This window comes from Grampus griseus, assembly GCF_964374135.1.
Source record: "Grampus griseus genome assembly, chromosome: 5".
NCBI classification, from domain to species: Eukaryota; Metazoa; Chordata; class Mammalia; order Artiodactyla; family Delphinidae; genus Grampus; species Grampus griseus.
Window position 1 is genome coordinate 62,221,530 of NC_138998.1, and position 13,159 is coordinate 62,234,688.

General features: G+C 38.6%; 1 protein-coding gene across 1 annotated transcript in view; it reads left to right on the plus strand.

The window, feature by feature from the left end:
* MAP3K13 (mitogen-activated protein kinase kinase kinase 13) overlaps nt 1-13,159 on the plus strand; it is a 46,579-nt gene that overhangs the window by 21,602 nt on the left and 11,818 nt on the right. The window contains exons 4-8 of the mRNA XM_082654941.1: nt 281-439; nt 2,296-2,454; nt 3,054-3,162; nt 11,609-11,718; nt 12,484-12,600. Coding sequence (XP_082511067.1) covers nt 281-439; nt 2,296-2,454; nt 3,054-3,162; nt 11,609-11,718; nt 12,484-12,600 — 654 coding nt within the window. The remainder of the gene's footprint in view (nt 1-280; nt 440-2,295; nt 2,455-3,053; nt 3,163-11,608; nt 11,719-12,483; nt 12,601-13,159) is intronic.

The following is a 13,159-nucleotide window of genomic DNA, read 5'->3' on the forward strand; positions in this document are numbered from 1 at the left end:
TGAGAAAACTGTCTTAGAAGAATTAAGTAATTGGCAAAGGTCACACAGTTAGCAGTGGTGGAGGCAGGATAAAACCAGATGTAGAAAGCCCACTATGCTATGCTACCTCACAAGTATGAATGATGCTGTTTGTGGTGTGTAGCTAATGCCCCAGTAGTACTGGAACTCGAGAGCTGAATTCTGCAAGGTAGGAGGCAGCAAACAAAATCTTCAGTTGCCAGTTAGTCGTGATTTTCATTAATACTAACAATCTGGATGTTTTCTTTATTTCTTTTTAAAGTGTTTTAGTGACTCACACAGATGCAGTAAAAATTTCAGATTTTGGTACATCTAAGGAACTTAGTGATAAAAGTACCAAGATGTCCTTCGCTGGCACAGTAGCATGGATGGCGCCAGAGGTGATACGGAATGAACCTGTCTCTGAAAAAGTCGATATATGGTGAGTGGTGCAATCTGTGCCAACCAGAAAGCCTGTTCCCACTTTCACCCTGTTAGCGCTTTCCTCTTTCAACACGTCTACTTTCCCAAAATATTCTTTAGTATTACTCACTTCTGGTTGGTTTCAGTCTCATATAATCTGAGGTACTACCCAGCATGATCATCACACCTGGTAAGAAGGACTGGGGGAGAAGGAATTAGGGTGAATATCCATTCAGTAAGTCATCAGTTTGGGGGACTCCCAGAGAATATGCTGAACTTTCTGGAAAACTAAAAGTTCACTTTATATAGCCATTTAGTATAAAAGTCTTTCTGAAATATACTACATAATTTTCACCTTCTTGAATAAAATATGTTGAACAAAGTTTACCTATTCTTGGTGACTGAGACCATCATTGGGTATATCAGTGATGTACTTTGTGATACAGTTATATGATTTAGACCTATTTGAGGTGTATGGGGCTGTTTGCCCTTTTATTAAACAGCCCTGATGGGCTTTATTTTTTTGGAGGGGGAGTTAATCTTTATTAACTTTTCCTCTGAGGTTACAAATCTCTGCTATTAACAGTATATTTCCCTTGGGACTTTCCTGGCGGTCCAGTGGTTAGGACTCCACGCTTCCACTATGGGGGTCACGGGTTCAATCCCTGGTCAGGGAACTAAGATCCTGCATGCTGCGTGGCCTGGCAGAAAAAAAAACAAAAAAAAAACAAAAACAAAAACCCCGGTATATTTCCCTATAGTTGTTTTTCTTCCATTCTTAATATTGGCTACTAGTAACTTTTAGACTTAAAACCAAAAAAATAGCATATGTTAAAATTGCATGTAATTTTAGAGTAAATAAGATAAAGTAGAAATGTGGGATCATTTGTAATTTGGGTAATTATTACCAAAGTGTCCTTATTAGGGATTATACCAATTTATGTTCCCAAAAGAAATGTGTAAGAGTGTTTTTACAGTCTCAGCAATAAAATTAAATTTTGGGATTTTTTTGCCAACCATATAGGTAAACAAAGTGTCATAGGTGCAGTTTTAATTTGCATTCCTCTTCTAATATTATAAATAAGGTTGTACATTTTTTCATATATTTATGAACCATTTGTAATTTCTTATTTGTGAACTACTCTAATCCTTTACTAAGCTTTCTGATCTTTTATTCTTATCAATTTACAGGAGTATTTTATATATTAAGGAGATTATCCTTTTGTGTATATAAATTATAGGTACTTTTCACTTTTGTTGTTTTTCTTATGGTGGAAGTTTTTTTCCACAGCAAGATTTTCTTTTAAGCAGTTTGATTTATCAGTCTCTCGTGTTATGGCTTCTGGATTTCTTAACTAGAAAAGACTTCAACATTCTAAGATTCTTTTTTTTTAATTTCCATGTGTTCTTTGACAATTTTTATGATTTCGTTTCTCACATTTAAATCTTTGATACATTTAGAATTTACCTTGATGTAAGATGAAGTGTAAATTTGTTTCCCCAATTCTCCCAACAGCATTTATTGAATAATCAGTTTTCCCCACTGGTGTGAGATGTCACTTCTCTCATATACTCAATTCCTATATGTTTTGGGTCTATTTCTGGATTTCTATTCCATTCCAATATTCTGGCTGACTATTGATCACCAGTGTTAATTATTGAAGCCTTATAGTATGTCTTAATATCTGATAGTGTTGGTTACCCCCTCACTAATTTTCTTTTTCAGAGTTTTCCTGGCTGTTTCTATTTTTCCTATAACAATATTAGAATTTTAAAACTGGGTATATATTCGATTGAATATTAATAAATGAATAACTAAAATACAAGTCAGTCTTTCTGAAATGTCTTTTATACTTGTTCCCGGTGCTACTGTAGGTCTTTTGGAGTGGTGCTTTGGGAGCTGCTGACAGGAGAGATCCCATACAAAGATGTAGACTCTTCAGCCATTATTTGGGGTGTTGGAAGCAATAGCCTACACCTTCCAGTTCCTTCCACTTGCCCTGATGGATTCAAAATCCTTATGAAGCAGACATGGTAAGAAATATGTTTTTCCCAATATTCTCTTTTACCTTCTTCCTCAAAACCATATTTAAAACTCTCTAAACTATATTTAAAACTGCAAGGAAGTCTCTAACGTGTATTTGGAGTGAATAACCTTACTTTGTGTAAAGTCTAGGAGACTTGGAATTTGAGAACTTTGGATTCAAATACTTGCTCTGCCCTTTTTTATCTGTGTAGTTTTGGGTATGTCATCCAAGTATCAGTTTTCTCATCTGTAAAATGGGGGTAACACCTACTCATAGAGTTGTTGTGTTATGATTAATTAAAAGTTATAAATAAAGAATTTGGTGTGATATCTTAAAATAGTAGGCCTTAGTAAATGATAGCTATCATTACTTTACCAGTCCTAAGGGATAATTATTATAAAACAGATCCTAGAGATTTCCAGTTCATCATTAGAGGTATCTCATAATTACATTTTCCTTTTGCTCTTCAGTACATCAAAACAGCCTGAGACATAGCCACACATGGAGTCAAAAATATTTTTTATAAAGTAGAGTAAAATCTTTATCCTCCTGGACACAACTTCTCAAATGCACAAGCTATTTTTTTTTTTTTTTTTTAACTTTTAGGCAGAGTAAACCTCGCAATCGACCTTCTTTTCGGCAGACACTCATGCATTTAGACATCGCATCTGCGGATGTACTTGCCACCCCACAAGAAACTTACTTCAAGTCTCAGGTAAGTCTGGAAACTGTTCCAGGTGCTGCTAAACAGACAGGAAACTCTCAGTGAGAAGGAGTAAGGGTATTCTGATTCTGATAGCAATTATATGACTCTATTCATTGTGAAACAATAATGATATCTCACATGTATGACATTTTTGGAGTTTTTTAAGCCCTTAACATATATTATTCTCTTATTTGAAGATAGCATGTATTAAAATATCATCTTCCTAGTGGGTTCTGGTGAAGTTGTTGGAGAGAAAAGAGGAAAAGAGGATATGAAAACTGTATGTATATACATTTGAATTAGAATTACTGCTGACCTTCATGAAAATATTGCTTTCCTTAAAGTTAGAAAAGCTAAAGTACAGAGGAGGAAAATTAAATCCCAGAGAGAGCCCGTTGATTAAATTAGGCTTTTCACTAACTTTAAGTGTGTCACCTAGTAGCACCAAATAAAATATAATTTAATGTATCTGTTAGCCTTTACTCCATTACTTATGGCTCCATTACTTTTGGCATAAGTCCCAAAACTTATGGCTTAAAACAATAAGCTGTTGTTTAGCTCATGATTCTGTGGGTTTGTAATCTATGCTGGGCGGTTCTTCATTTGGCTTTGACTTGGGATCACTCACGTGTCTGCAGTCAGTTGCCAGGTTGACTGGGAGGCTGGCTGATTCCAGATGGTCTCATTCACAAGTCCAGCGATTAGCTGGCTATTAGCTAGAACACCTCTGTTCTCCTCCACGTGGCTTCTTATCCTTCAGCAGGCTAACTTGGGCTGGTTCACATGGTCTGCTCAGGGTACCAAATGCAGCAAGAGAGCAAGCCCCAGCGCACACGTGACTTTCCAGCCTGTGTGCATTGTGGCTGCTAATGTCTCATTGGCCAATGCAAGTCACGGGCTAACCCAGATTGAGAAATAGATCTCACCTCTTGACAAGAGAATCTGCCGTCACATGTTGTAAGGCATGGGTGCATTACTAATAAATTTGTGACCATTAAATAAAAATGCTGTAAATGGCATAAGGATCAGTGGTCTAACCACTGTCAAGATGGGTAGAGAGTCGTGAGGGATCAGTTACATGAGGTCCTTACTTACCCCTACCAGACCCAGGCAATAGCAAAAGGAGTAAAATGGGATGAAACTATAGCTTTTGAAATAATTGTGATGATCTTAAATTATAGCTTTATGCTTATAGAATTTTAAATATAGTATTACCTAATTTCTTCTCATACAGAAGAAATTTCTTCTCACTTTCCAAAATGAATTTTTGCAAGATGAATTCCACCTCTGCATTGACTTCCAGTATGATTTCAAAGATTCATTTTCAGAGAATTTCTTCTCAGAGAAGAAATATTATTACCAATTAGTGTCTCAGTCTACTCCTAATAGCCCCCAACTCCAATGGGTGATGAGTTTACCTACCAGGAAAGTATGCATTGAAAGCAAACTGGACTGGGAGGGGCATCATCCCTGGGAGTTGAACAAGTCCTCCAATATGCTTTATTACCTGGCCCAACCAGAGGCTTGGAGTACTTGCTTCTCTGGTGTCTGATAAACAGAGAGATATTCCGCGCATCAGATATTGGGGAATATCTTAATTAAGGAACAAGGTCTTTGCAGTTTCTAAGGAATAATAAATCAGAGACCTTTCCTCTATTGCCTGAAGTTCTAACATGCTATGACCCACAAACTTAGCTCTCCCCACACTGTCTTTGAATAGTCTGGCTTGCCCCTATAGTTTTTTGGTGTTTCTGGGGGATTCTTATGTAAGTAAAGTGTTTGATTTTAGAGAAAATAAGAGGATAACTTCATGACATTTCCTATGTTCTTTGATATGCATTCAGGTAAATTCCCTTAGAACTATTAAAACTATTGCCTATCTATAAAAATACATGTAGGTATTGGTTACTGGATTAGAAATCTTTCATATATTTTCTTTTGTTAAGAAGAAGACTTAAGTCCTCTTGTGAAATGAAAGAGAATAATAGTGAGTACTCTCCAGGAAATTTTTCAGACTTTAAGATATGGTTACAATCACAGCGTTGCTTCCTTTACAAGAAAACTATACGTACCACAATTCTGAAAAGCAATTTTTGGTGAGAATACTAAGCCACAAGCCATTGAGAGTATAACTGTACATACTTGGAAGACATCAAATTCTAAACAGATGCTACTTGTGTGCTCCCAGAATATCACTTCTGAAGCCAGCGCCACACTTTCTGAATACCCACCATATATATAAAACACTGTGTAGTACAACTAAGTCCCCGCAGTTAGTATCCTTACTTGTGTAAATTCACTTTTATTAATCTATGCAGCATTAAGATTAAACTCAGAGAAGGTTCTCTGAGAGCAAGAGTATGAAAAGGAGAGGAAGGGGAGGAAAAGGAATAGAAAGGAAAAACAGTGCATTGGACATCTTTTAATATTCATACATTCTACCACATTTTTCTCCCAGCATAAAATTTTACCTCTCCTTAAATAGTTCAAAATACCCTTGCTAGTTCCTAAAATCTTTCGGGTATTTACAAGCTGATTTGTTTCTGGGTCTGAAATTCAGACTATCTCTGGCTAATGATAATAAAGTATTGGGTTGGCCAAAAAGTTCGTTTGGGTTTTTCCCGAATGAAAACCCATCTTACGGAAAAACCCAAACGAAATTTTTGGCCAACCCAATATTTATGGACTAACGAGGGAGGTACTGGGAAAAGTAACAGATTTTGAGCCTAAACCCCTGTCCTGTGACTTTGGATAAGTCACTAAATTTCCCTAAACCTCAGCTTACTCATCTAAACAATGAGGATAACCATATCTTCCCTTCCTTGTGGAGTTTTGGTGAGGATCAAATAAGATAATAAACATGCAAGTGCATTATAAACTGTAAAGAACTGTTTGATTGTTAAGATATTATTATTCACCTCCCACAAAGCTATAAAAATTAAGCCTCCTTGGAGGTGTTACATTCTGGATACTTTTTCTTTCTTTTTTTAAGACCCATTTATCCTTGTTTTTATTATTAGAAATGGGAAAATAGTTATTTACTGGTTGCTAATTATAAAGAAGATGGGTTGCTATTTGAGGAATGGGTATTTAATATATGTGAGAAGCACTGGTCTTTGAGTCTGGGGACCTGGATTCTGGTCACCATTACACCATTAATGTGGATGAGTAATTGGATGCCACTGGGCCTCTATTTTCCCACATATAAAATAGATGTAACAATGTCTGCCATATATCTCAGACATGTTTATAAAAATCTAATAACTAAAGTCCTTGGTATTTGCTGCTACTATAGAAAGGAAAAAGTTACATAGGAAGCTAGAAATAAAATTACCTAGGACATCTCAAACTCTAATTGGGAATTTAAGATTGAGTTTTTTTAAGTCACGTTATTCTGTATAATCTACAAACATAAAATACATCCTTTTTACTTGTACAATTTGATGTGTTTTGGCAAATATATACACCACAAACAAGATACAGAATATTTTCATCATTCCAATTTTCTCCACGTCCTTTTGTATCCAGTCCCTTCCTCCCAGCCCCAGTCCTTGCTAAAAAGATATCTGTCTTCTATTCCTATGGTTTTGTATTTTCCAGAACGTCATATAAATAGAATAATATGATATGTAGGCTTTTGTGCCTGTCTTCGTTCACTTAGCATAATGCATTTGAGATTTGTCCATGTTGTGGTACATATCAATAGTTCATTCCTTTTATTGCTGAGTATATGCCACGGTAGAGATTCTGGGTACTTTTTCTGATGAACTCCTGAGATGGATAAGATGGCAGCTAGGGAGCTCCATCCACAATTAAATTCCTATTTAAATTAAATTCCTATTTAATTCCACAATTAAATAGGAATTAATTGTCTTTTGACTTTATCCTCCCTCAATGGGCAAGAACTAGTTTTTTAGCACATAGTTTTGCTTTTCAATAGCACTTTTATACCTGCGGCCTTGCCTCCTGCCTGCTGACCAAACCCTTTCCTCATCAGTCATCCATCAATGGTTATTAGCTGCTGGTCGCCACCTTCCCCCAGAACTGTCAGTCAAGAGTGCTGACAAGAGCCCAGCTGACGCCTTCCTGAGAGAAAATGCTTCATCTGTTTCTCATCAACAGCACATGTATAAGGAAACAGCATATATAGAACAGATGAACAAAGCAACCAATTTCAGTACAATATTAGATTCTGCCAAAGCTATTGCTTCATTCCTAGACAATAACCCATTTCTCCAAGTAGGCAATTATTGCTCCTGGTATTCAATTACATTTGGTATGAGTTTTTAGAAAACATTTTAGCCTGGTCCCAGATCCCAGCTGCTAGGTATGTCACGTGCCCTGCTTCCGAGCTCTTTCACATCCCTCTGTCTTTGCACCATTCTAGTTTCCTTTTGAGTGCCACCATGACCACCCAGAAATTCAGGGGCTGGGAGTTGCAGACAGATAGCTCATTATAGGGACAGACTCTTCTACTTTAAGAGTAATTTCATTGGGGGCTTCCCTGGTGGCGCAGTGGTTGAGAATCTGCCTGCCAATGCAGGGAACACGGGTTCGAGCCCTGGTCTGGGAAGATTCCACATGCCGCGGAGCAACTAGGCTCGTGAGCCACAACTACTGAGCCTGCGTGTCTGGAGCCTGTGCTCCGCAACAAGAGAGGCCACGATAGTGAGAGGCCCGCGCACCGCGATGAAGAGTGGCCCCCACTCGCCGCAGCTAGAGAAAGCCCTCGCACAGAAACGAAGACCCAACACAGCAAAAAATAAAAATAAATAAAATAAATAAATTTTAAAGAAGAGTAATTTCATCATGAGCAAGTAGGCACTTAGGCACAAGCTGGGCACTTACGTGGGGAGACAGTAAAGAGGACTCATGCCAATCAAGATTTGGACTTGACAATCTCTAAGACCTTTCTGACTCAGAATCTATGTTTTCCCACTACTTAGCCCCTCAACATCCTGCTTCTCTATTCCTCAAGCTAGGCTGGAGCTGGCTCAACTTCTTTTTTTACTTTATAAAAATTGTGGTTAAATATATATATAATTTGCCATTTTAACCATTTTTAAATATACAGTTCAGTGGCATAAATTACATTCACAATGTTATAAAACTGTCACCATTATCTATTTTCAAAATTTCTCACTACCTCATTAAGCAATAACTTCCCATTCTGTCTTCCCCCACAGCCCCTGGTAATCTCTGTTCTACTTTCTATCTCTATGAATTTGCCTATTCTAGATATTTCATGGAAGTAGAATCATACAGTAGTTGTCTTTTTGTGTCAGGTTGGTTTCATTTAGCATGTTTTCAAGGTTTATCTATTTTGTAGCATATGTCACAACTTCATTCCTTTTTATGACTAAATAATATTCTACTGTATGGATATACCCTATTTTATTTATCCATTGATATATTAATTCAGCTTCATTTTGACACATATTGTGAGAGAGAAGAGGAGCAAGGTTTGGGTACAAGAGCTTCAGTCTACTGATTGAATAACTGAAAGACTGGAGAAGACAAAAACCTTCTAGATGTTACAGCCTTTCCCAGGCCGTATGTGGGTTATAAAGAGGATTCCATTCATGACAGTAACCCAACTGTCACTGTATTTTTCCCTTACCTGCTTACACAGGACTTAAGTACCTTGTGAAGCACTCCGTACTCCCTCCCTCCACCTTACATGCAGTTTGGGGGAATCCCCAGTAACGAGTCGGGGGGAATCTCAAACAGCCTCATATTAACGTCTGCCCTACTTTCCAGTGACTCTGGCTGGAACAGCACTCTTCCACCAAGCATCTGCTGGGTATTACTTTATTGGTTAGTACTGTTTTCTGCTGAAAGGCTGTAGTCCCCAGCTGGCATCCAGTGGATGCTGCCGTATCCTTAAGGCACTGCCATCACCCACCAGGAGCTGCTATTTTATGGAGAAGCTCTGGACTTCTCCATATTCCAAAGTTGCACATTGTTCTGTTTATGCAATGAATTGTTCCTTTCCCTGTTGAGTTACATTTTGTTAAAGGTCGCAGAATAGTGCTGATTATGGCCCAAAATTTTACAGATATTAGTGGAACAAATGGGAAATGCCTCTCCACTCCTATGTTGATGGCTTTGTTATAGGTCAAGATCACACAGGATTCCTTCTTCCCTCATATTTTCTTTCATAGACTCCTTAATCTCTGTGCAAACTGGCTTCAGCCTGCCCACCTCCATTTCTTAGTTATGCCCAGAAATGTCTAAATTGCAGATTAAGTGCAAATTGGAACTCCTATTACATAAAGATTCTAAGTATAGTGATGGAACTCCAAAATTAACATCTACCTGTAACACAGTACCTTTGGGGAAAACACATTATTAATCAGTACCTGGTGTTTTCCCACAGAGGGAACTTCTTTTGGGAAATCTACTTTCTTAATAAGTTTCAATCTTGAGAAGGTTTTCTTTAAGTTTCACATTCCCGTAAGCTAGATGTCAGGAGGTTTATTTCCTCTAGAATTTAAAAAATCCGATCTGTGATATCTGATTCCTCACTGCCAGAGGGAGGTATTCCTTTTCCTGGTCCCTTCTTTAAGTGCTGGAGTAGATCTACTGACATGTTTTTCACAAAAGAGGATGCTTTAAGGCCCACATTTGGCCCTCTCCCTTATCCTTCTTAGGTCCAACAACTCTTGATTTTCATCTTTGGCCTCTTAAAGCTCAAATGCTCTTCCTACTTCATGACTTTGATCTGATGGCTGAGAGAACAGCATTACCTGGGGCTCAGTCAAACCTGCATTTACTGCTTAGATACAGTCAAAGACTGTTACCAAACAATGGACAGTGCATTCTAGAGCTCCACTCTTTGATGACGTTGGCTGTCAGGTTTGATGCCCGAAAGTCAACTGACTAACAGAAATCTCTCCCCAATGGTCAGTCAACATATATATATGTGAAGATCTAACGTATTATAAACAGATAAGTAGGATGACCACTTTCTAAATAATTGCAATATTATTTCCTCTATAGAAACAAATGAAGGACTTCCCCGGCGGTCCAGTGGTTGAGACTTTGCCTTCCAGTGCAGGGGGTGTGGGTTCGATCCCTGGTTGGGGAGTAAGATCCCACATGCCTCGCAGCCAAAAAACCAAAGTAAAACAGAAGCAATATTGTAGCAAATTCAATCAAGACTTTTTTAACAAACGAGAAACAGCAAATTTGGGGAGAAACTTCTGTAACTTCACAACTACTTAAGCATAACTTCTTCCATGATCTAGAGATATCATTTTTAACATGAATCTGAAAGTAATAGAGTAGCTCTAGAAGAAGATGATACAATTAGAAACATTTGGTTACATATCTAGCCTTCACTAGAAATTATTTTAGATAATCTCATTAGCTTCTTGGGATAGTAGTGTGTACATAATTTGAGGAAGCGTATCCTTTAGCTGCTTTTCTAGAAATGGTCTGTAGACTATATTCCTGCAGAGATGCTCCTACCTCCTAAAATTTAGATAAATTGGTCTGAAATTCAATGCCCTATGGAAAGTCCAATGTCCTTTTTAATACTTCTGTGAATTCCTGGGAGATTTACAATTTCATGGAGACTTTGACTCTGTTTGCTTGGGCCCCCATTCCTGCCATCTTTTGGTTGTTCCTTTATCTTTTTCCTTTCTTTGACCTAAGCATGAAGTTCAGCACCTTTCCTTGATTTAAAAAAACAAAACAAAACAAATAAAAACACTCATCCAAAGTCAAGGTGAATGTCAGAGGCTTTACTAAAGGTTTAGGAAATTGGAAGAGGCTTACATTTTGAACAACTTAAATCACACATTAGATATCCATCCCTCTCCTAAAATTTTTGTCAAACTACTAAAATGTTTGGCCGTGCTCTTTCTCCTCCTTCCCCTTCTCTCTTTTCTTTTCTTTCCCCCACCTCCAAATTCCCGTATAATTCCCCATATTTTTATCCCCATCTCCTGCTGTTCTTGCCCCTTGGATCTTCTATTCCAAATATTTTCTCAAGATATTTTCATAAACAAAGCCTAGGAGGAATTCTGGTCCAAATGTAAAGACGATCATATTGTCACTGACACATGCTTGTACCATATGGTTATCAGAGCTGTTCTTTCTAGCCAGGCTCTCTCAGCCACCATCCTGACTTAAAATTGAGCTCTTTTGTTCCAGAGATGATGGCTAGCATGCCAGCTGTGATGTTTCTTTTGGTTAGTACTGAAAGAAAATTAGAAAAGACAGCACTGAGTACTGGACTAAATACAGAAAATGGGGTGAGGAGTGGGGTGGGGTGTGCAGATACACTAGCATGAGATATTTTGCTATCAAATAACATTTATTGAACATCTATTTTATAAGGCTCTTTAGTAGAAGCATACAGGGGGGAAAATCTTGTACATGATCCTATGGTTATATCAGGGATTAAAACTCCTGGACTATTAACAAAATATAATTTGTCCTTGCCTAGGCTGAATGGAGAGAAGAAGTAAAAAAACACTTTGAGAAGATCAAAAGTGAAGGAACTTGTATCCACCGATTAGATGAAGAACTGATTCGAAGGCGCAGAGAAGAGCTCAGGTCAGCTGATGTCTCCTACTTCACCTCTTCTCATTCCCAGGTCTTCAGATATTAGCAGGAACCCTTGCTGTGAATCATTTCATTTTCTACACACCTTGCACTTCTGCTGGTTATTGTTATTCTCTTTAAAAGTTGGTCCTCCCTTATATCACTTTTTTACCGTCTCCCCCCCCACCTCTGTTATCCTCCTTTATTATATCTCTGCAACAAGATTCCTGGAGCAATGCTATTTGTTTATTCAGCCGCTGTCCTAGGTAACATGAAAGGTCAGAAATTTATAAGATGTAGTCCCTGGCCTCAAGAGGCTCATAATCTGTCAAGGGATAGAACACATGTTCTCAGATAACCACTAGATTAGACAGGATCTGTAGTGTGGATAAGTATAAATGAGTGATGAGTGACCGTGCTTTAACTGCATATTTCCCTTAACATATATTATACTGTATTCTTATTAAGATATTGCCAATACTGCACAGACAAAGGCTGTACATTATACATAAATTGCATTCAGTTTTATCTGTAGCCCTCCTGGCTATCCTATATGGCTGGATATGACCCTTAACAATCAACTAAGTGGAAAACTTGGATTTCCCATCTCCCACTCACTCTTGTCTGAGTCTTTGCATCGGACAAGGGAGTCTTAAATTTAGAGGGCCCTTGGGCAAATGCTTTTGAGATAAACCACCCTGTTCTTGTTTCATTAGAGCTGACCTTAGTTCTCCCTCACATTCATCAGCTTCACTGCTTCCGTGTTTTCTTTGATAGGCATGCTTTGGATATCCGTGAGCACTATGAGAGGAAACTTGAGCGGGCTAATAATTTATACATGGAATTGAGTGCCATCATGCTGCAGCTAGAAATGCGGGAGAAGGAGCTAATCAAGTATGTATCCAGACCACTGTGTCCTGACTGATTTGGGTCTATCCATTGGCTGAAATGTACTACTCGTCCAGGTTGCTGCTACTCAGAACTGGCGGCTATTTTATTCGTCCACCCAGCATTCCTTAGGGCATGTGCCGGGCACAGGTCCCCGCCCCGGTGAGGCTTACAGCTGAGTGGAGCTGCCACAGAGCTGGTTCTAGGGGACTATGCGCTTGACAAGCCTTTGCCACTTCAACCTGCCAAGTGGCTCGGGAAAGGGGTCCTCATTTCCAGAAGAGCCTGGTGTGGATGCATGGGAGCTTACTGCCCCCTGGGGAAGTAAGGCAGCTGCTGCAAGTGGTTCAGGGTATTCCTGAGAATGGTGAGAAACCCTGGGGTCCTGACTAAAACAGCAGCTGCTGAAAATAAGTAGGACTTCAGCCACTGCTGTGTGTCTCATGAGGCATGTTGGGGACAGGAGGGTTGGCCTCCAAGTCCATCTGCGACCTGAAGAAAAAAATGAAGTCAGGTTAGTTTGAATTTTTTTTTTTTCCTTTTTAACCTGAAGAGCCGCCTTGCT